This window comes from Anguilla anguilla, chromosome 4, assembly GCF_013347855.1.
Source record: "Anguilla anguilla isolate fAngAng1 chromosome 4, fAngAng1.pri, whole genome shotgun sequence".
Taxonomy (NCBI): Eukaryota; Metazoa; Chordata; class Actinopteri; order Anguilliformes; family Anguillidae; genus Anguilla; species Anguilla anguilla.
The window spans coordinates 35204738-35229017 of NC_049204.1; the positions used below are offsets into that span (position 1 = coordinate 35204738).

Genomic DNA, 24280 nt, shown 5'->3' on the forward strand with positions numbered 1-24280 from the left:
GGGCAAGTGGTTTACATTTAGGCCGGCGTCGTAATGTGGGGCGCACATGTGGGGCGTCCAGGAGCGCTTCGCAGTCGCCTCGCTCCGCCTTCGCCGCAGCTTGATAAAATGCCCGTTCGGGACGCGCGCCGAGATCGCTTTCTAGATTTTTCCGCGTACCGTACCTTCCGCCGGCCGTCGAAGAGAGTTGCCGTGAACACAGAACTGAAACGTCCAGAGGATAAAAGAAACGCGGTGTAATATTAGTTGACGGTTATGTTATGCATATTTATTTTAATTTGCAAAGAGACATTGACACTACTTGGCAGTCTAATAATCGGCCTTGTGCATTCGTACACAGAAGATGTTTGTGTAGTGCGTAACTAATAAACTCAGAAGCAGTATCGCATGAATTTGCTGAATTTAAGTGAATCTGTGGTTAATTTAAAAAAACTGTGACTGTTCACTTGCCAAAAGATTTTTCTTTGTATCTAGCATCGCATTTCTAAGCCACGTAACACGTCCAGCATTACGCCAGCTTACTGCTTAATGTTCTACCTATTGCATTTCAGCTTTCTTTTCTTTCTGTTTCTCCTTTGTCTGTGAAGTTTCTTTTTTTGGAAATCTAAACAACAAAAACAGATGAACCCAAGCAGTTCCCTATGGCAATAGACTTATATACCATATCCCATATGTCATGACATTCTGGTGATGCCTTATGAATGCTTTTTTTTTTTTTTTTTTTTACAGTGGTAAAACAGAAGATCTACTTCTGTACTTATTAAAGTGAGAGCGTGTGCAAAAGTTCTATATCAAGAGTGCCATGGTAACCTTCAGACCACCTGTTTTAAATCTGTACAGTTATGCATATACATGTTCCATTTAAATGCAATAAAAACCAAAAGCTGTTCAATATCCTGCATGTCTAAAAAAAAAAAAAAAGTTTTTACCCTAACCACTTGTTTACTTTGCTGTTACTTAGTAGCTAATTTGAAGGAAGAAAACATGGTGTATGTGTGTGTGTAGCAACTGTCAAAACAAGTTTGAAACCAATTTTGGCATCCATTTTCTTTACAGTTCTAATGCAGATCAATGTCTATGGTTTCTGCCTACAGCACAGTGCAGTAGTCTGATTAACTTGTGTGAATTTCCCCGTGTTTACAGTGGAAAAACATAAAGCTTACCGACTTGATGTAAACAATGTTGCGCCAGAGGGGTGTTTTAATAAGCCTGTTCTTTCAATGCGTTAATCCTTTCTGTAATTCCACCAGCTATTTCATTAATCGTTGCCTTGAATTATTATTTCAGGGAGGCAATCAGCCGGCCACTGTGATCGCACTGTGCTCCATGAGGGACTTTAACTTGGCGCAGGAGACTTGCCAGTTGGCCATCCGGGATGTAGGTGGCCTTGAAGTTCTCATCAACTTGCTGGATACCGAAGAAGTCAAATGCAAAGTGAGTCTTCCTGCCAAAGATGCTACTGGGCTCACAGAAACATGCTGTTTGCCAGTTTGCATTCATAGCAGGACCCCTGCAGGCAACATCGCAAATCTCAGTGTTGAAAGGCACGGGGTAGCAATTATTTTCTTAAATAATTTAAATAAAAAGATATATTTATGATCTATTTTATTGGAAATTAACAGATGTCTGTTTTGAGCATACATACAGTTATTTATGCTCTTTGAGTATTGTCCTTGACAAATATTGTATTAGCCTTGACTTCAGCAGTGATCGCTAAAACACCTTAAAATTCACGTGCTTTTTGAAGCTGTTTTTGGGAGCATAATGTTTAGAGAAAAAATAGATTTTATTTTTTCCGTCTTTAGATCGGCTCTCTGAAAATCTTAAAGGAGATCAGCCGAAACTCGCAGATCCGAAGGGCCATCGCCGACTTGGGTGGGCTGCAGACCATGGTGAAGATATTGGACTCCCGAGATAAGGAGCTGAAGTGCCTCGCTGCCGAGACCATCGCCAATGTGGCCAAGTTCAGGAGAGGCAGGAGGACAGTGAGGCAGTACGGTGGAATAAAGAGACTGGTGAGTTGCTCCCAGGTGGCTCAGTCACAGTGAAGGCACTCATGAGTGAAGGCGATTTACAGAAAAACCCACACTGTCTTCCTCAACCTGCCGCGTTGTGCATTCTCAGCTGTCTCACTCACAGGTCAGCTACCTGCTGCCCATGTCCTTTACAGGTGAGTAGCTCTGAGGGCATCTTTAAAAACTGACAGGGCACCTCAGAAGGAAACGCGTTTGGGACACAGAATAGAATTACTGGAGACAGTGTTTCTGTGCAGCACATAAAATCAGAGTTTACAGAAGTGACACAAGGGCTAACGTTCTGACAGATACATAGCTAACGAAAATCAAATCAAGTTTCACAATCTCTTTATCTTGCGACCTAGCTATATTGTTCAGTAAAAATGGGTTTAAAAATTGTTTTGGTAAAACTCAATGATCATCTTTGTCGATCAACTGAACCTACCTAACTTTTCTGGCTAGGCTACATTAGCTATGAGCTATTTAGACATAAAATCTCCTTTGCTTGTGCTGCCACTGGTGTCAGGATGGATTACTCCCAGTAATACTGGGTACTACTGCTTTAATGCATATTAACATTTCTGAGGTTGTCGCAACCAGGCAGCAGGTACAGCGGATGTTGCCTTCAAATTTGGTTGCAATAAGGCACTTTGGAAGAATGCATTTTGGATGACCTCTGATTGGAACGGGTCTCGAAAAGACAGATGAGCAGAAGCTGCCTTCACAGGTAGCTGCCCTGCGATTGGGGCACAGGGCTCTTTTCAAAGGTCTAGATCCAATTAAACAGACCGTTCAGCCTCAGCAGAGCAGATTCGGTGACGTCAGGGTAGTTCCATAGGAAACAGGAACAGAATGTCTTCATCAGCTGAGTTTTTGTTTATTTGTGGAGCAACTATGATTAAAGCTAGCGCACTGTATATTTTCCTTAGTTCCACGGTGGATATATTCGTCCTTGATCCTGGATATTGTTTCTGAGATTCATTTCGTGCAAAATGGTGGACTACGTGAAACGAACTGAAAGGGCAGTCATTTTTCATGCATGCATGTTTGCATTCAGGAAATGTAGTTGAGCGAACGGGATGATCATTTCCTTAGCTGTAAAATTCCACCTGAAGAAAGGACCAGCTGCAGATCTTGGGGGGGGGGGAGGGGGGCTTGGGAGATTGAGCTCCTCGTGGCGCCCCTGTATTTCAAACTGCAAATAAATTGATTGTCATAACGATCTGGAAATCCCCCCCCACCCCACCCCGACTACGGCGCGGTCTCATATGGTTTTTCCCTTACAAAACAACCAATCCACGGGCTGATCTGGTAAATGGTGATTGGGTTCATGGCCACAGACAGATCCGTACAACTGAAGCGTAAGCTCGAGGTCATTCGCTGCCTTTGTCACTCACTCATTCAGTTACCATTTTGCCCTGAGTCATCCCTCTTTGCAATTATTTTGACATGTTGCAGTTTCACGAACGATATCAAAGGATATTATAAAGTCAGTTTGGACCACACCAGGGGGACAAACAGCTCAAGTTGAAAAATGGCGGATGAAAGTTTAACTGTGGGGTCTCTCCTGTGCGAGGTGGAGCTGCTGGACTGCGTGCCGGACTCGGCCGCGCTGACGCAGGAGCAGGAGCGGGACGTGGAGGTGGCGCGGTGCGGGGCGCTGGCCCTCTGGAGCTGCAGCAAGAGCACCAGGAACAAGGAGGCCATCCGCAGGGCGGGGGGCATCCCGCTGCTGGCGCGCCTCCTCAAGTCGCCGCACGAGAACATGCTGATCCCCGTGGTGGGCACGCTGCAGGAGTGCGCCTCCGAGGTGAGAGTCCGCCCCCCCCCCCCCGCGGGCCCCGCCCCCCGAGGGCCCCGCCCGCCTTCCCCGGGACTGCTGTCGCGGTTCACTATTCACCCGCTTATCAGATGGTCTTATCGAGGGCTGCTCGTAGGCCGTGTCTCTTAAAGTCTGTTTTTGCATTTGATCTGTTTGTGCTGCTGGGTGTTTGCTGATAGCGTTCAGGCTAGAGTGTCTTGCGCAAAGATGCCCAGAGTGGTTCAGTCAGTAAAGGCATTCTCCATTAGTGCAGTGCTTGGCGCTATAGCCCGGACATTGGAGGTTTGTAACCGACCAGTACCATTCGCTGGCTATGATTTGGCACGTTAGCCCACGCATTGGAGGTTTGTCACTGGCCAAAGTCATATGCTGCCTATGACTGGGGCGTGCAGTACATAGTGGGCTTTGTCCCGCTAGAGGTAGTGTTCCCTGTAGTGTGTAAAACAGCCCCTGGCTCAGGGGAACGGATCAGATAAGTGCACACTTCTGCGATGCATGCACACTGCCCCAGCGCTCCTGGCGTAGGGACGCGAGTGGCACAGAACGCCAAAATCAACAGCTCCAAGTTGATGGGAAAGAAACTGGAGGGAAATTTGTCGCCAACAGTGAACGCCGGCAGCGCCCTACCTGGGGTACTAGCCTGCGCGTAAAAGCGAACTGCCCCAACCTCCGTGTCTCTGGCCTGCGTGCAGGGGAGCTACAGGATCGCGATTCAGACCGAGGGAATGATCGAGGACCTGGTGAAGAATCTCAGCTGCGACAACCAGGAGCTTCAGATGCACTGTGCCAGTGCCATTTTCAAGGTAATCCGACCTTCCTCATTCGTTTCCTTTTACGTCTGTCGTAATGTCGTAAACTATTTTTGGGAACATTGTAGCAGGGCGTAATCGCAATTCCACTGCAGTTCAATATATAATAAATGAATTTATTCTGAAGTAACATTAGCTTGTAATTACGGCTCAAAGAATCCATTCATGCTCAGAGGCATTCTCCTTGGCTGTTGAGCGTTTTGGATTCTGAGCAAAACGAAACGTAAGCGGGGCCCTTCATTAGCGGTCCCTCTCGTTCCGTCAGTTTCCGTCTGCTTTTTTTTGCAACAACGGCGCACGTGTTCACGCTGCGATTTTTTCGGCTTCAGTGCGCGGAAGACAGGACCACGCGTGACCTCGTCAGGCAGTTCGGAGGACTGAAGCCCCTGGTGGCCCTGCTGAAGGAGACGGAGAACAAGCAGCTCCTGGCCGCCACCACGGGAGCCATCTGGAAGTGCTCCGTCAGCATGGAGAACGTGGTGAAGTACGGGATACGCCGTTAGCCCTCGTTAGCGAGACCGTCTCCGAATCCCCGCAGCGAACACGCACGCTCGGCCTCCACCGCACCTGACGCCAGCCCTCGGAGATGAAGCTGCGCTGCATCATGTCTTACTGTACGCACGTTGACAGCTTCTGACTTGTACTATTGGCTGTAAAAAAACTGTACTGATGCAGTAAATGTTTGATAGGATAATGCAGCTATTATTTTCACTTTCACCCTGAATTTTATGAATGCTTTCTCTTAAATGCAGTTTTGTGAAAATTTGAAAAGGACCAATTAGAGCTGAGAAGAGGCCCCATGTGATAGCAGTCAGCTCCCACACCGTCTTGCGGTTACCTTCGCCTGTCTTTACTGGAAAGACACTGTCCAGGAGGAGCTGTGTTCTGAGACCCTGTGGCCTAGTGCATTGATCCACTTCGCACTCAGACAGGCCCAAAAAGGCTGCCAGCAGCTACGGGTGGAGCAGTCACATGTTGCTAATTATTCACATAAGGAGTCAGGTTTTCCGCAGACCGAGCATTCTCACGTCCGTCTCCAGAGCAGTCAACGCGATTATGTGAACGGCGGCAAAGTTCCTGTACTGCGTCTGTACGTTCTGACCTTCTTTATTTGACCGTTCTGTCAGAGGAACGCGTCATTTTGACGCTCAGAACGAGCTTCGGTTTTGCGGACAGCTGGTGACGCGTTTGTCAAAGCAGCGGCTGATTAGCGCTTAACGCGGGCGTGCAAACCCAGGGAACGCGCCCCGGAAGCGGCCGGTCGCTCTCGGCAGCGCTGTCAGTTCGCAGATTTTCAATCATTTGACACGTAAAGCGTGCAAGGCCTTTAACTGCCACTTCGCTATGCAACCACCGACACTTGGAGAGGTTCCCTAGCCTTGTCAATGTCCGACAATTTGTTAGCAGGTAACTTTCTTTTTCAAAATAAATAATAGCCATGAATCGTGACCTGGCACACTTTTTACGCCCGTAAAGGTAGTCCAAAAAAAATAATGCTTTAGCCATATTTGTTTCACATGCAATCTGTGGCAGGGGACAGGACAAGGAAAACTCTCAAATGCATTATAAATGTATAAAACATTATTTATGTATGAACAGTATCCCATTAACAAATTTCAGGATTTTTGTGTTTTTCAGAGCCGCCACACTGACATGAGCTTGAGTTTCTTGTAATTTTTGATTAAGACTGACTTGAAATTTGTAGGCTTTGCGGTAATAAGTTAACCTTATTAATTCTGCCATCTGATTTGGAAACAGAAAAGCATCCCACAATGATTCACAGTGCGTTTCTGTCCCATTATTTTACAACAGCTTTTCTACATTGAGTGCAGGCCCAGTCCAGCTGGGATGACAGATTTTTCATTGGGTTGGAAGCCGCTGCCATGCTAATGGTAGAGTCAGTCATTTAACCTGCCCACGACACATTTATTTTACTGTGAGTAGTTCATTTAAGCCAGCCTGCTTTTTTTTCAAGGATTATAGGCACACTAGATTTTTCCTGAATTCCATGGACCGCTGAACCCATGCTAAAGTTTGAAATAATAAAACCTGCTTGAATTCCTCGCTCAGAGTTCGGGACTAAATGCCCCCTTCTCTCCTCTGAGCGACTTTGGATTTAAACACGTACGCACAGGACGGGAGAGCAGAAAGGTGTAGATGTCTTTTGATGGCGTGAGAGACGAGAAGACTTTCCTGCCTCACAAAGCGTCAGCAGAACAGCCGTGACCTCCCGCACATCATTGAGGTTATCGTGGAATAAAATGTTATAAGCATAGCGCAAAGTGAGTTTTTCAGAACCTTCCGGTCTCTGGCTGCCATATGAACCTTAACATGCGGTTGATTATTGCACAAAAGCACCAAGATTAGCAAATATTCAGAAAGCATCCAGGTAAGGTGATAAAACTAAGTTAACTGTACTGGCAGTTTGAAATGTAGCACTCAGTGCAGTTATTACTGTTGTTGGCCTTTGGTCTCTTTGGTAATTACTGCGTTGTAATAACAATGCTGCTATGCAGAAAAGCACTAATAGTTATAGCAAAGATACTTTTGATAGCACTAATTGCGTGTAAACAGCAATTGGTGACACTTCATTAACAAACTTCAAAATTCAAAATAGCCCTATTATGCTTATGAAAGGGGTGTTATAAATGACACAAAAATCCAGCTAGAAAAAAGTGAGGAATGCATCCTCTTGTAACACTGCCATTTAACTCCTCTTTTCCCAGGGGCTCTTTTAAAAAAACATGCAGTCATTCCGGTTAGTTTTGGACGGCGTGGCCAGGCGGGTGCAGACGAAGGTAGAGCCGCTCCATCGCACGCAGGCGGGACCCGAGCGCGACGCAGAGCGAATGCTTTAGCGCACGCTTCGCTTCGCCAGCAGCGCCCGCTCCTCGCGCTCTCCCAGCGTTTTCCGAGCGACGTATAAAAACGTCAAGTCGGTCAAACCGTCGGAGAGAAATGACCAAGCCATTACCGTCAGATGAGAAGCGCTCACTGTAATAGAGCCTCAAGGAGCGTTGTTCGAGGCCCGCTCTCGCCTCAACAGTCAGTCGCGTGCTCAGATGAAAATCAGCTTGAAATGTACTTTGCAGCAGTGATAATTAATGGGCAGGTTTGTAAAAGCTCACGAGCAGTACAAACAGCTTCAGTGGCAGATAATAGACAGTGCTTCTTTGTGTAAGGGATCTATGCCATACCATGCTTTTCCATAAGGAGCTCCCGAGATGTGAGCAGCAAGACCTTCTGCAAAAACCAGAAGGAGCATATGGCAGCTATTTGCTTGATTAATGATGCATAAAAATGAAAAATGATTGATAGCGAAAACATAATTGCGTTCATAAATAAGTTGTGCTTACTTAAACCTTGCATCTTGCCTTCGAATGTATAGCAAGTTTTTCTAGTTTTCACCATACCTGTTTCATAGGAGCAGAACTGTTAGGAATAACTAAGATTCATTATAGTCCAAATGATAAAAAGTGTTTAAAGTTAAAAAGCACTCATAAAGAGGCTTTTATGAGAGCACTGATGTCATTTGCAAGCGAGTTTTGCAAAAAATTTTTACTGAACACAATGCCATCTTGAACGCATTGCGTATTGAGGAGCTACAGAAAAAAGAAAGAAAAAAAAACATCTTAATGATGAGAAAGTCTTTATGATGGAAAGTCTCTTTTGCCAAGACGTGGAGTGCACTCGGCAGTCTAGGGCTCTGTCTGAGGTCAGGTTCCCGTCGTTAAGTGACGACTGCTGACCGTTTCCCCTGCTGTCTCAGCCGTTTATGTGACAGGAGCTGCCCTTGCTCAACAGCACATGTAATTTCAAGACAAAACCGCATTTACTGTCCATCATAAGAACGTCTGACTCTCTTCCTTTTTGCATAAATTTGGGCTCTGGGGCGCTGAGCCATCGTAAGGCGATGGGGTTTTCAGTGCGGACGGCGAATCTCGCTGCACAGAACACGTTGTGAGTTCACACGCATTCGGGCCAGCGGGCTGTTTTGTCAGCGTCTGGCTGATTCACATTGCTTTCTGCGTGGTATTCACGGGCTTGGAAACTGACTGCAATCCAACTGTCTTGATGCACCTAAGAAATATGCTTCCACGCCTTTGTAGAAGGGAAGAGTTGTATTATACTGTTACTCGGAGTGTGCCACGTTGAGACGTGATTCACTGTAAGGAAGCACGTGATAGATGGGAAATAGGCTGCACAGAAGCCCACGCCTGGCTCCGGCATCTTTTGACGAGGTTTAATAAGGCTTGCAGCTGCAAGGAATTGGCCGTTTGAAGCAAGCTCTAATTTAGCTCCTTCTTGCCTTGGCAATTTCTCACGTTGGCATCAGCGTTTACGAAAATAGGCGCGGCTCCCCGTCCATTCATCCGAGCTAATGCGCGCAATTAAGACACAGCCCCGCTGCAGATAACGCCGCAGCTGTGGCGCACGAGCTGCATTGTTTTTGCTGAATCCAGTAAGTTAACTTTGGCAGCCTTCTCCGTTCATTACCGTCTCACTCGCAAGAAAATCTTTCGGTGGACTGCGACCAAAACCAAGTGACCTTGGACACTTTCTACAATAGCCTGCAGCTCCGGGTGCCAGGAACCGTAACTGCGAATAAAAACAGTCGTATAACCCAGCCGTACATCATAGGTTTGTTGAGGCTTTCTGAAACCACATCATATCCCCTCTGAAATGTTTACTGGAGCTTCCCAGTGTAAATTGCTGGCCGGCGGAGCGAGATCACGGCGAGGCGGAGAGGCGGTCTCTCCAAGCCGCGAGGGAAGCGAACCGCTGCGGAGCACACGCATGTTTCGGACGCGCAGCGAGGCGTGGGAAAAGTCTGGCGCTGGTAAACAGCGCGCGGAGGTCGAGGTCGCGGCGCTGCCAGAGCTAACCCAAGCCCCCGCCGGTTTCAGGTTCCAGGAGTACAAGGCGCTGGAGACGCTGGTGGCCCTGCTGACCCACCAGCCGGAGGAGGTCCTGGTCAACGTGGTGGGGGCGCTGGGCGAGTGCGCCCAGAAGCCCGCCAACCGGGCCGTCATCAGGAAGTGGGGCGGCGTGGAGCCGCTGGTGGGCCTGCTCACCGGGACCAACCGCGCCCTGCTGGTGAACGTCACCAGGGCCGTGGGGGCCTGCGCCACGGAGCCGGAGAACATGGCGTGAGTGGGCGCTCCTCAGAGTACCGGGCCCATCGAGGCCCCCGTGTTCCTCTGAAGCAGGAGCCTTCAAACTTACCCGAAAAGGACCTGCGTGTGGGTGCAGACTTTTGTTTTAGACCAGCACTGAGACACCTGGTTCGACTTATCATGCTCTTGACTGAAGACCATCATTGGTTAATTAGTTGAATCGGGTGTCATAATGCTGGACCATAAGAAAAACTGTGTACCCACACCGGCCTTTTTCAGGTAAGGTTAGATGCCACTGCTCTAAATGCATCTGATGCCACTAAGCTATAGCTCCTCAAATGTGGACCTCAAATCCAAATCCGGCGCTGGTTTTCTTTCTCCCCAGGTAAGTAACTGAGCAATTAGTGCTTCTGATTGGCCAGACTGTATTGACACCTGACTCGCAGGTGAAGGGAGGGTGGAAAACCAGCAGTTCTTGGACCTCGAGTGATTTGAGTAACAGGGCGACTAAGCGCTGCTAACCGGAGCTGCTCTTGCCCTGCAGCGGGCTACATGTGGCCCTGATAAAACACGGCGCTGATGTGTAGAAGCAGGCTGCGGTCATAGCCAGAGCTAGGCTACCAGATGTGTGATTTATAAGAGAGGCCGTAGCCTTCACGATGAACGTACTGCTGTGTTTTATATAACCCAAACTGTGCTGGTCTGTTGAGAAACGTACTGCGTGTGCCACGCCATCTGATTTTCATTGCTTTTACAAGGTCGTTACGAAGTTAAAGCCCCCCCCCCCTCTCAATTAACACTGGACTCAAATAAAGAACTTCATGATCAAGTGCATTTTGTTAGTTAGCAGTTGATGCAATGAGCTGAAAAATAATACATTTATGGAGGTTTGCAGATGAAAGCAAAATGCTATTTGAAGGAACAAGGCTTTTTAAACAATTAACTGCAAAAGAGGCACAATTCAGCACAAGAATTGTTTTACGGCAAATGCTGTTCATGTTTTCCCAAGGAAGATATATTTAGGTCTCTTGCCCTTTGCATTTACACTTAGTTATGGGGAGAAAGTCGTTATTTCCACAGGTTTTTTTTTTTTTAACGTTTTGCGGGAGCGATTTATTTCGAGCATTGTGTACAGTAGTTTGCTGAGCAATTAGCATAGTTCACATTTGATTGTTTCCTGCCTTAGACCAGTATGGTCAGAGCTGTTTCTGAAATCAAGCGAGCCGGGTTACTCGAGAAGAGGGCTGTCATTCGGTGCGGAGGGAGAGAGGGAGGCTTCAAGGCTCCGCCCGCCCCGTTCCCAGTGCGCTTAGCGCTCTTCAGACTCGCGCCGCTAACAAACAGGACCTCTTTTACTCTGGGCCTTAAAACTGCTTTTATGTACGGAGAAGGGGTTTGTTTATATAGGAAAGGGCTATTATGGATCCATCTACATAAGATCGTCTGGTTCGGCGAAGGAGAACCACAAGCCCCGTTCCTCAAGCAGCTGACAGATCGACTCTCCATCTGGTTTACTTTAGCCCGGAGACTACACGCTACATACAGTACAAAGATGCGCGCGCCCATGCTAATTCTCCTTCGGTTTAGCGCCTGTCCTTTCTGCGCTACGCTCAGCGCCATTCCGCCTGTTGTAAGCAACAACCCTACGCTAGCACACGTAGCCTAGCAACACTCTCTATCACGTCTTTATTGTTTTTGCCCGTACCAATGGAAGTCGTATAACGAGTGTTTAAAACGTTTTGAATGCAATTTAAGAAGGTTGTGCACTGAACACCATCGGTTGAGCTCGGGTCAACACTGAGATGAATGCACAGCGTGCAGGTGCCCCGAAGATGATTTCAAATATCTGCCGTCTGATTTTTTTTTCCCCCCATCATCAGTCATCTCATCAGCCCCTCATTCTTCTTACCTGTCCGTACCGAAGAGGATAGTTTTTTTGTGGGCGATATTGAGTTTGGCTTGTCAGTGCGCTGGATTTAAAGCACCCGGCGGACTCTGATCTGACGTTATGATGTCCCAGACTGATTTATGTGCAGGGGGAGAGAGACGGCCGGGGCGGAGACATCTCTGATGAGATTTCATTCATGGCCAGCGGCGGAGACGCTCTGATTAGAGAGTGTTTAAGCAATCACCACCGCGTTCGACGTCAGGCCCGTCGGTGGAGAGCGCACATGGGAAACGCGTTACACGTTATTTATGCCAGACGACGGGCGCTCCGTGGCGTTCCTCCGCAGGCCCCCGCCCCCCGCCCCCCCCGGGCCTCGGCCACAGCCGCGCGCTCGACGTGAAATACGGCGCAGGCTTAAGTCAACTCCGCTCGGACGCGGTGAATTATTGCCAAATCTGTCTCTGGCTTGATTCGGAGAAAAAGTCCCTTGTTCTGTACAGCCAAAGGAAACACTGCCGTTTGTGTTTGCTTCAGATCGGTTTGTGAAACATATTAATGCTGTTGTACAGTAGTGAAGAGGTGTCAGGCTTTGACCTGCCCTTGCCTTGTGTGATATGCCTGTAGTACTCTGTTGAGAGAGGCGTATAGAGAGGCTTATCCGTGCTGATGGTCGGTCTGCTTAAGTGTGCGCCAGAGTGCGGTTTTGTGCAGAAAAGCCCCAACTGTGGAAATGCATGTTGTGTTATATGGAGCCTTTTGCTTTGCTGGTGCTGGAGTGTCTGCCTCTCTGTGCTGCAGAATAATAGACCAACTGGACGGGGTTCGCCTGCTCTGGTCGCTGCTGAAGAACCCCAATCCAGACGTCCAAGCCAGTGCCGCGTGGGCCATTTGCCCTTGCATTGAAAATGCTAAGGTAAGGCACACATTTTTGTACACATAGTCATACAGAATGTGGAGTAAAATGACATCTCTTTTTCTCGCTCACTGTAAGTGTATGTGCGTATGTGGGTGTGTGTGTGTGTGTTTGTGTCCACAGAAAAGAAACTATTTTTGTGAATTACATTTTTATGAGTGTATTCAACAGAAGGATTATCACTTCCTTGATTATATTATATTCCATCCAGGAAATTAGGACTTTTCGAAATTTTCACCTTCGAACTGCAAAAATGATCTTTGGCTGAAATTGAAAGAATACTGCCTGCTTATACCATCAGGCGCATGATCTGTATCACACGTTGCCTTTTATAGATGCCATTCTGAGGGCGCTGATGCCAGCAACGCCGAAAAAGAAAACCGATATGAACCGTTGGCTAATGGGAAGCAGAGTCCGCTGCACTCTGTTGGCGAGCTCGGAAACAGACAGCCAGAGACAGAGAGCAATTTCCTGCTACGCGAATAACCGATTCTCCAAAGAAAGCCCCTGCGCAGCGTCCCGGAGTCGGACAATTAGCGGCCAGCGCTTGGCAGCAGGCCTGGCTGGGCCCGGGCTCGCATCACATTGATCTTCATTCCGTGTAAACATACAGCGCACTGCTGCGACCCCGACGCAGAACTGCGGATAGCTTGCCGTCGTTTGACATTCATTTCTGTCTCCCCCCTTAACTTGAGGTTTTCTGAAGTCAACTTTTCTGTTTGAATATGGAACCGGCATTTAAAAAATAAATAAATAAAATAACGGCGTTAGATGTGGGGTACGATCCCGGTTCCGCCAGCACGACAGACCGCTTGAGTGAAAATAAACGCTGCGCGCAAGCAGGTGCATCGGGGCAAATCATATTTCATCGTTCGGGAGACGGGAGAGCTTTCTGGCTCAGGAGAAAGGGCTGAAGTGATGCACGGTGTGCTCGCCATATGGAAAAGAGGACGGGAGATCTTATTGAAAGCTAACAAAGTTTGACAGTGTTTGTCCGACGTTTATGGTGGCAATTTTCAGAACGCATGCCATTTCAGTGAGTTCTTCGGCTGGGGCAGCGTCGGGAGTGAAGCGGCGCATTCCGCCCGTACGGCGGGAGGAACCCGATCCTCCCCGGCGCGGTGGTTATTTAGATAAAACGCATCTGGTTTGAGTTAGCGACAACAGGGCGGATTTATGACGGACAGAGCCTCGCTATGAGTGCAGCTGTACGCTCCGCGCCGCTCTTATCTGTTAGCTCTCTGTGCGTGCGCGCGCGCGGAGGAAGCCCGCTAATGCTAAGCGCTTCGCGAGACGGGCGTATCGCTCGTTGGAGGATGTGACCCGTCTGTTGTTGAGGTGAGGAGCCGTGGTTGTAGGGCAGCAGCACAGAACTGCACTGCAGTCAGAAGCTACTGTCTGGGCTCTTTCCCTCTTCCTGGACTCACTGCTTATATGTACAGTACTGGTCTACATAGACAGATGAGTTAGTCGACATACAGACAGACAGACAGACAGACAGATAAACAGATATTCTTTATTTTTTACAATAAGTACTCCAAAGATTCAACGGAACAGGAAAAAAAACTAATAGTAATAAATATAAATAATTAAATAAAAAAAATTTTTTTTTAATCTCTAACATTCCACTTTATTTAGATCAATTAGACATGTCAACCTCTATTTTCCTGGAACAAATGTACCTTTCTTAATGGTGCAGTATGTAAGTTTGTTTTAGAAGACTTTTAGAAGACATATTTAGTCAAATTTCCTTCACGTGACAAAAAAATCTGGTCTCTCTGTCTGCCCCAGGCTCCACCACTCGCGCCTGAATCTTTACAACCAATCAGGACAGCTCTCTGCACGGAGGCTTCCCTACCTGCCTGTCAATTCTCTTACGTGTTAACAGCTCTGTCAGAGTAGGGCTACACAGATAAGTGCAGAGATAGCGCTATGACTGGCTCGTAGAAAACGAAGAATGGCAGGGAAAAAGTTTCCAAAATAAAAGGCTGAATCTAACTCTCTTGCTCGTTCCTCCAAACTCACATACCGCACCTTTAATGGTCAGGATGAAATCAGATTTGCACATGTGGCCACACCGTTACAACATTTTCCTCAGCACACCACATCAGATCATGTGTTAGCCATTTTGGTCTGGTGCTGGTGCCGGGCCGAGCTCAGTGCGCGCAGGTTCATAGAGCTGCGGTTTTACGGCCGTCGCAGTCAGAGCCCTCAGTGTGGCGCAGCTGCCGCTCTCAGAGAGCCCTGTCATCCCAGGAGCCATCAGTATTCCCGAGGAAGCGCTTCCTCTCCGCGGGCCTGGGGGGTCAAACAGCGCTCGTCCTCCTCCTCCGGCTCGCCTTCCGCGGGAGCTCAGCGGTCCGACCGCGTCCGCCGCACCCTCGCCTCCCCCCCCCCCCCCCCCCCCCCGTCCGAACGCTCGCGCACCTCTTTGCCTCCCTTTAACGCGCTCCTGCGTGCCACGGCGTCCGTAAGCGTAACGAGGTCGTTAACGCAAATCGTTCGCGTGCCGTTACGTTACTCGGGCTTTCTCTAGCTGCAGCACATCGGCAGCTGCATCTGGAGAGGTTGTGCTGTCAAGTGTATCCCCCGGACAGAGCGTGGACATCCGTGAGATTTATTGGCAGTAACCGGAGGTGCTAATCTTCGCGTCTAATGGGCACTGCTGTCTCCTCTCCCCCCCTGCCTGAATCTGTAACCACAGGCTGTGGCTCAAGCTTCATCTCACAAATACAGCCTTGCATGAAATATATAGGGCAGGGGATACTTTTAGGAAAATCGTAACATCAGCAGTAATATAAATTATTTTGTGATTTCTTTGTAATAAGTGTAATTATCGGGATCGTTTTTAGTGATTACATTTTTATATCTACCAAAATGATGAGGATTGCTGAAAAGGTTTGATTGTTGAAAATGAAACTCTCTGATACAGGCACGGATCCTGCAACTGCAGTGCGACTCACCAAAGAACATAAGAACATAATAACGTTTGATGATGAGAATAGGCCATCCAGCCCATCTTGGAATGTCATTTTCCTTAGCCTCAAGTAACTCCTTTTAAACAGATAGCCATTTATGAGGACAGAGCAATTTGCTTTTGGGTGGTTTATGCTAAAACAAATTTCCGGGGCTAGGTTTCCGTTGCTAAAAGCTAAGTTCAAATGGTTTCGCCGTCATTGTTGAACTGGGGCCGCCGTACTTCACTAATGCTCTTATTTCCCGGACGGAGAGCTCAGATTAACTGGCGGCCTCCCCTCTAGGACGCGGGAGAAATGGTGCGCTCCTTCGTCGGCGGGCTGGAGCTGATCGTCAATCTGCTGAAATCGGCGGACGGGGAGGTGCTGGCGAGCGTGTGCGCCGCCATCGCCAACATAGCCAAAGACGAGGAGAACCTGGCGGTCATCACCGATCACGGGGTGGTGCCGATGCTGGCCAAACTGACCAACACGGTAAGCGAGACCGCGACCGCGCCGACCGCGCCGTGTGAAGCGCTCTGTGGGGAAACAGGGGGGTGCGTTTAGCCGTACCGAGCGAGTAGAAAATGAATGAGTCACCGAAGACCTTCTTACATGTCCGTCTTGCTTCGCATGTTGGATCCTGTGACTGGCGGGGTGCGTTCCCTCCCCTTGGGCAGACGGATGACCGGCTGCGGCGGCACCTGGCGGAGGCCGTCGCGCGCTGCTGCATGTGGGGGAGCAACAAGGTGTCGTTCGGGGAGGCGGGGGCCGTGGCCCCTCTGGTGCGCTACCTCCAGTCCAGGGACGCCTCGGTGCACCGGGCCACCGCCCAGGCCCTGTTCCAGCTCTCCAAGGACCCCGACAACTGCATCACCATGCACGAGCACGGGGTGGTCACGGTACGATCGCCGCACACGCCGCCCTCCGACCCCTTGGCGCGCCGCACGAGGTGCGGGACGGTCGCCGGAACGTTCCGCGAAGCCCGCACGCTTGCGCTGTGTGGACTTCTGCTCCCCTTTTCAGTCCGTTCCCATCCACCTATGCCTCCACACTCCAGAAAGAGCACAAATATAGCATCTGGAGTCCAACACACACACACACACACGCACACAAGGGACTATGAGGCCAGTAATCACACTAACTTTGGTTATATGCGGTCCAAAAACATCGGTATTAAACTGAAATTGGGACCTATTTTCGGAGTCCTTTGACAGACGCCGCTGAAACAAGGCTTGTTTTATCCTGCGCGGAAACGCAACTGCATTTTCTAGCAGTCATGGGAATTCAGAAAAGTCAACATTTCAGTGTGTGCAAAGTGCCACTTCTCTTGTAGGCCTTAGATGCCATTACAAAACCATTCCATAGGCCGTCTCTTGGGCAACTGTTGCTATGCGTCGAGTGTGACCATGAAAGCAAAGAGCTGTACCAAGTACTGACATGTTTGAGGCTTTAAAGAAAGGCAGATGGCCATGTCCGCAAATGAGAGTGTCATGGTAACAGAACGGCCTGCTCACAGGCTTCTTAAGAACCCACAGAGAAAAGAACATTATCATGACGATACAGACCGCTTCATCCCATCCTGACTCACCATTTTGCCCATTTTATTCTGTTTTTGCTCTTTTCCTTGTTTTTAACGTGTGAATCAGCAACACACAGGTTTATTATCCTTATTAATGTGGATATTAACTTGTTTTGTATGACTGCTTCTCATGAATTACAGACAACTAAAATAGTGACAATAGAAATTGAACAGCAATAAAACTAAAATGTTTAGAATATTGACTTTACAACTTCAGTATCACATACATCATGAAAAACTGATGCCCAAACAGTAATTAATGTCATTTAAAACGTGAATACTGATTATTATAGTAATGCTTTTATACAAGATTTCAGTTATAATGCAAAGACTTATTATAGTAATGCTAAAAATAGAAAAATAATTTAAGGGGAATTATAAGAATGGTTATCGACATTAGGAGCAAAAAGAGATGTTTGTGTGTGATAAATGTGTTTAACCAGACTGTTTATTTTTATCTTTGGGAGTGCATAGCTGTGTAGTAATATAAATACTACTTTCACTGTACATACATAGGAGCAATGACATGGCTAGGATGTGATGCTGCTTTCAGTTGGATTGGATTGGAAGCAAGTATATATATTTTTGTGGTTCTCTACAAAAATGTGTTTATGTTTGCAAATGACATTATTGTGCAGATTTTATCTTCAGATGAAATTTCAGAAGGCATCTTGCATACGGGAGAGTAATTCAATGTTTGGAATAGTGTTTTGAGCTGATTTCCTAATTCGGTCACTGACATTTCAAGTACACAATTTCATAGGAGAAAACATTTGTGTCCGCTCAAAGCATTATTATTTTTTTAATGTACTGACTGCTTTAAAATACATTCTGAAGTGGTTCTACAGTTGCAGCCAAATATTCATTCCCATGTACATTTAATGGTGTACTTGCTCTATCTGTCGTTATGCTGTATGTGGTTCAACACCGCCAGTAATTGGTAGCTGAACTGAACATTGGCCGCTCCAAAAAGAGTTATGTTCAATTTGGAAAGGTTGTTCAGCAGAATGTTTTTGGTTTAAGACATGACAAATCACTGGGCAACCAATTTTTGTACTTTTTTTAACTGAATTGTCCAGCGGTTTTCTACAGTGCTACACTAATTCTTATCGCTTTTCATTATTAATGTACCGACACAGAATTTCAGCACCGCTCCAGAATGTATTTTGGGGATTTTAAAGGGGCTAATTAAATAGCCCGTCACAATTTTTTAAATACATTTTTTTAAATAGGAAGTGCTGAAACGCAAGTTATTATCATATTAGGCCTGGCTTCATGCTGAGAAATGATTCATTCCTGTTTGACCCTGAGGAAGCATTACAGCAGGAGAGGTCGTCAGTTTTAGAGGTGAAGTCAGTACAGTTATACGTCTTGCTCTTGATATATGTCCTGGTATGGCACAAAATGTGTTAAAACAATATTTCCTAAAGTTTTCGAGATCGTTTAACACGTTTATCGAGAACCGATGCTGGGTTCTCTCTCTGTCTCTCCACCTAATTTATGTCTGAGTGTAAAATTCAAGACTGGCTCTAGTATTATTGCAACAGTATTTCAAAAAAACTTTTTTTTTCCCTTGCAAAGCTCTCAAAACATGCACACCCACTGGCGGTATAATGATTTCCAATGAGTAGAGCGAGCACATGCCTTCTCCCAGTGTTTTGTTCAGAACGAAACTTTCCTCCCCAGCATTCTTAATGGTGTATAACTCAGTCCCCTAAGCTTAGGAGAGGAAATTAAGCATTGAAAAGAAAGCATTTCACACTGGAAAACACATTAGCGACCTGTCTGACTCGCTAATTTTTTCTGTCACTGCATCTTTAGCACGTCCAAATAATGCTGCACTGTAATTCAAGGAGATTTCTGAGCTACGTGCAAAACCGCTACCGCTGCTATCTTTCACCCTTTCCCTTTGATATAGGCTAAATAATACTGACCAGCGATGTGGAGATGCAGTACCTCTGCAGCCCTGAGCTGTAGCAGTTTAACCCAGAGATATTTTACAGTTGGAAGGTTGTTGCGCTCCACAGCACAAACAGAGCCAGCGTACCTCACTCACTCCCCCACGCCCTGTGAGAGGGAAGTGTTCGGAAACATGTTTTCACAGTCGCCGCGGTTCACGTCACACGGTCCCGCGGTTTCAACAGCATCGTGTTCGTCGGTTCCTTTGAGGACGCGCCCCAAACCTTCAGAACAAGGCTCGCTCAGGGCCCGGTCCCGCGGGCCGGGATCCCAGGGGAGGCGCGCACCGTCGCGGAACTGAAAAGTCCTGAGATTAATTGCCTTCCAGTTTGATTTGACATGTACGCTTGGTATCTCACAGCTCTGCAAGGATGGCCTTTATTTTTTTCCCCCCCTCTCGCTACAAAATCAGCACGCTCTCGCCTGGGCTTCCGCGACTTTGAGAGGGCTGGGGATTGTTTGCTGAAAACGTGAATCCTGGGAGACAGCTTTAGCCAGATTTTCGTATTAAAGAGCCCTTTTCATAAGAAAAGCTTTGTGAAGTAAATTGATGTAAATTACAAAATGCAGATGGTAATTATTGGTAATTTTCTACTGAAGGTATTCCAGAGAACGACCGCTGCCAGCTCCTGGTATGTATTTTAGGCCTCAGACGTAAATGAGAAAAACGTTTGTTACCCTTGTCGCTGCGTGTGCTCCTGCCCTTACAGTGTTCCTGTTCTCACTGTTCCTGTTGTCTGGACAGTCTGCATTCAAAGGAATGGAATTTGTGTAAAAAAAAAATATTCATGAATTTCAAGCAGGTATATTATCAGTGAACAAAGCTGTGTTTGTTTTAAACATCATTTTTTAACAAAATGCAGTCCTACAGTACTATATAGCGAAATAATACTTGCATTATTTTTTTAGGAATTAGAATTTCCAGCACATGAACCGCAATGCAATACTGCATTTGAACGTAGGCTAAATTTACTGGCCACATAGCAACACGGTTCACTCCAGTGAAACATGAAATTAGGAGATTGTATTTAGGCCTCAGTTGTGAAGAATGAAAAGAATGTCGCTGGATCTAAATCGCATTGTACACGTATAGCCAAAAACGCAGCGCTGCCAAACAGACCTTTGAAACGAATGAGCCATTTCACTCGAGTCATTTTGAGACCTGGCAGCAGTCGCACAGCAACATTAGCCTTCCCTTTCATAAGCCTGTCCAATGTTAAAGATAAGCCCTTCAGTGTTTTGGTACGCACACGCTAGCTTTTGGCATTCGTTCTCTGTCTCCCTCATTTCGCTTGTCTTCGTCCCAGTCTTTGAGAGGCTTTGAGAGCATAGCCTGAGAGAGGCTCGGCGGTTTCACTTTTCATTCTCATTTTCAGGCTGTCGGGAGACTCGAGCAGGCAGTGATTTTCATTCAGGAAGAAGCGTGCTTTTATCTGGCGCGTAGAAGAACGAGTACTTGCTGTATTTCGCGTGATCTTGTTTACCTCAACATTGTACGTGTAGCTGCGAGCCATTGCTGTTGGCTTTTTTTACGAGAAGGTAGACATTTTTCAAACAAAAAAGCCTTTTATTACCTCATCTGTTATTCTGAAAAGAAAATGAAGAATTGTTATGTGACATTAAGAGACTGTTCCTTCTATAGATATTTTATGTTTTGACAGGGCCAGAAAGTATTATTTGAAAATTGAGTGCTTTTTATTATTACATGGAAAGTACATGAACAGGAGCTTTTCTGTCCTTTGAAATTTCATTATTATGTCTGGCTTATTCTTACGTCTGATATTCTCACAAACAGACGCCACTGTATTCAGATTGTGTGTCATTGAGTGAGAAGGGAAAAAAATAAGGATGCAGTAGCAGCTCCCTGAAATATTTTTGAGTTTCACGCTGTGCCTGCTGCATATTTTAAGGTTCAGACGCAGGGAAAAGCCCACCCCCGCTATACAGTACAAGCACTGTTCCCAGGTTTGTTTCTACGAGCCACAAGAGTACTGCGTGTTAGGCACCATCTGACAAAGGTCATTGGAAACTTCATCTGGAAGAAGGAGGGCTGGGCCTGAAATGGACCTCTACAGAAACGGGGTTCTGGGGAGTTGGGGACAGGCTTCAGTCAGGGTTTCGCTCCGGACGTTCCGCGCGAATACAAGGTCCAGTCAGGAGGTTTGAAGCGGCGTGTTTTTCAGAGAGAGGGGCCGAGTCTGAGCGGCTCTGCCCAGAGGCCCCCGGGAGGACTGTTTACCTTCGCTGGGCTCGGCCTCTCCCGCGGCGCGGGGCTCTGCAGACTGGGCCTGTTTGTGCTGTCCGCCCGAGGAGCGGAACCCGCTGCGCGGAAGGCCCGCTCGCCCCGCGCACCCCGCTCGCCCCCCGCACCCCGCGCGCCCCGCCCGGCCGGGCGACGGCTGCCAGACAGGGGGCAGGCCTCCGCCGGGGGGTTCGGGACCCGTGTGTCAGGACGGAGCGGACCTCCCGCCCGCGCGCTTAACGTCGCGGCACGCTTAACGCCGGCCCCGGGCCCTCGCGCGCCACAGCCGGGACCGCAGACCCCCCCCCACCCGCGGGTCAAGAGGCTCGGCGGTCTGGGATTCCGTCCCAAACCCAGGGCGATTTTTTCAAACGAGGCTCCGTGCTATCGCGTTACGGAGGTTTCAGAATACCCAACAAGAGGCGCATTATAGCCTTTGAGGTCCCAGCTGGGCTGAGGTTTTTTTAAAAATGCAAAGAGAGACGGGCTTATCTTTGCCTTAGCTGTGCTTCAGGAGCGCTTATTTGGCCCAGGCTGAATAACATGCTGTGAGGTTGGCAAAAGGCTGCTTTTGGCACTTTTCAGGCATCCTCTATTTTCACAAAAGGGACTTGTCTGAGGGGGCTGTATGTTTCTGCCGCTGCTGTGGATTAGCTTGCGACTCTGTGTTGTTTTTTTTAATTCTGTTGAGGCTGTGGCGGGTTGTGAGTTGGCAGAAGAAACAAAATGCACGTTAATAAATGTTCGACTAAGGAGGAAAACGCCTTTTGCCTTACAAGTTGAGTGAGAAGAGAAAAGGTGAAAAGTTTTGTTCCAGGTGAAATTTTATTCCAGCCACTGTGTTGCTTCCTTTTTTAAGCCATGCTGAATTGCCTCTGATGTGTTATACCTTCTGATAGAGGTTTTTTAACAAAATAGATATTTAAAAATATGCCAAACAGGCTCAGTGCCCTCGCTCCTCTGAACGTGTGGTGAAAGATGAATGGATCCCGCCGCTTCCTCCCTGGCTGGACATCTGGTCCGGGGAGAGAGATGCACTTCCTGACCGGCTGAGTCGCGCATAATAACCATCGTCCCTCCGCCGTCGCAGGACACTAGACCTCGGAGAGGAGCTCGCCCGAGAAACAGAGGCTCCACTCAGTGACTCGAGCGCACAGGGCAGGAGCAGCTCGAATGAAATGACGGCCAAGTGGTTTGCCGCTTTAAGGTCGTTACTGATGTACCGCAGACTACCTCTGAAGGGAATTGTCCGTGTTGCTTAAGAGGGTTCGATGGCACAACGTTGCGATTTCGCGGAGGAACACGTTGAACGAATTTAAAATGCTTTCCATGCCAGACTGTATTTTTTTTTTGTCCCTGAATTTGTGTTTATTTTCATTTGAGCCCGCAGCTCACCACGGACTTGATGCACTCTTTTTTTCCCTCTCGTTTTCATTTGTAAAGGGAAAAAGAGGATGGGTGTACCGTAGCCTTAATGCATCCTTGGCCGTTCTTCTTTGGGCTCATGACATGCGACAGTATAATAGGAGCTCTTTAAACACAATAAAAGAAGAATCGCAGTGCATTTTATTTTATGTACCGTGTTCTTTAAAATGGAATTTCTGGAGGGAGAAAAGTCGTGTTCTGCAGCGAGCTCAAAAAGGCTTGTTATACAAGCCAGTAATAGTCGGATGTAATGCGACCTTTGAGCAACGGTGGGCTGTGAAATTGGGCGATTCCTGTTCATGTTTCAATGCCCATGGCTTTCTGTTAGACAAACGCTTTCATCTGAGCTAAACTTTACATAGCGTCTGCTCGCAGCTGTAGCGTACGCTAAATCATACCTCTTGGATCCAAAATAGGTAACAGATATGAAGCCATTTTGGCCTACAAGTGAATGTCACAGTTAATATATTTGCAGCCAGACTATTTAAATCATCCCAAAAATAGGGCAGATACCTGTGGCGGGTGGGAGGATGTTTTGTATGAATGAGTCTTGCGGACTGGCCGAAGCCTGTTCAGAGCTTGTCTTTCTCTCCTCTCTTTCCTCCGGGGCAGCTCCTCCTGGCCATGATGGGATCCACGGACGAGGTTTTACAGGAGGCGGCGGCCGGGTGCGTGGCCAACATTCGGCGACTGGCCATGGCCAATGAAAAAGCCAGATTCGGTTAAAAAAAAAACCCCGAAAGGTTCACGCCCTCTTGGCTTCTGCGAGTGCTCCTGTGACAGGCGATCGCCTCCGAAGGGTCTGTTGAGCAGCCCGTTGAGAAAACGCGTCACAGGCGCCTTCCTATAGGTCGGAACCAAAGCCGAACGTCTGTAACGGCATGGATGTGTGCACACGCTGTATGTCTATGTCACTGAGCATGTAATAGCAGGAAATGTTTTTGGAAAATCCTGCCGATACATTTTGAACGATTATTTAATTTGGATTTCATACAGGCCTTAATAAAAGACTCCCTCTTCCTCTGTTTTTTTTTCTTTTCAGTGTCTGATTTAATAATAACAATAAATGCTTTCTTCTTCTGTTTGTGCCCATGCCAAGTGCTATATGCTTTCCTTTCTGTGGAGCGGTTCTGAGTACAAATGGTCTGCTCAGAGACTGAATTCAATCTCTGTGAAAGATTAATATCTAATCAAGCCCCACATCTGGCTGTATTACATTCAGAAATCTAGCAGCACATTTGAAAATCAACCGTTATCAGATTTATCACATATACGCTCACACATGCTGATTTGTGTGTGTGTGTGTGTGTGTGTGTGTGTATGTGCTTCTGCATGTTTATATATTACAAATGAAGGGGGGAGAAACATGACATAAAATGTTAAGGTTTCTTTTATAAATAAATTCACAGTGATATGTGTATGCAATGAGGTCACATCCAGAATACCTACAGATGAAGATACAGCTATGCACAGTCCAGTATTAGCAGTATTGTCACCAATGGGTTTCATGAATAATTCATATTAGCAATTTCTACTTAATATTATTCATTATAA

General features: G+C 47.3%; 1 protein-coding gene across 3 annotated transcripts in view; it reads left to right on the forward strand.

Moving 5' to 3' along the window:
- The window catches only part of armc4 (armadillo repeat containing 4), a 44306-nt gene extending 20560 nt beyond the window's left edge, over positions 1 to 23746 (forward strand). For all 3 annotated transcript variants that reach the window (XM_035413673.1, XM_035413675.1, XM_035413674.1), the window contains 10 exons: positions 1288 to 1434; positions 1806 to 2015; positions 3592 to 3825; positions 4530 to 4640; positions 4976 to 5130; positions 9554 to 9796; positions 12450 to 12564; positions 15825 to 16013; positions 16199 to 16420; positions 23339 to 23746. In XM_035413673.1, the coding sequence (XP_035269564.1) occupies positions 1288 to 1434; positions 1806 to 2015; positions 3592 to 3825; positions 4530 to 4640; positions 4976 to 5130; positions 9554 to 9796; positions 12450 to 12564; positions 15825 to 16013; positions 16199 to 16420; positions 23339 to 23452 (1740 nt within the window). In that variant the 3' untranslated portion in view covers positions 23453 to 23746. The remainder of the gene's footprint in view (positions 1 to 1287; positions 1435 to 1805; positions 2016 to 3591; positions 3826 to 4529; positions 4641 to 4975; positions 5131 to 9553; positions 9797 to 12449; positions 12565 to 15824; positions 16014 to 16198; positions 16421 to 23338) is intronic.
- The last annotated feature ends 534 nt before the right edge of the window (positions 23747 to 24280 follow it).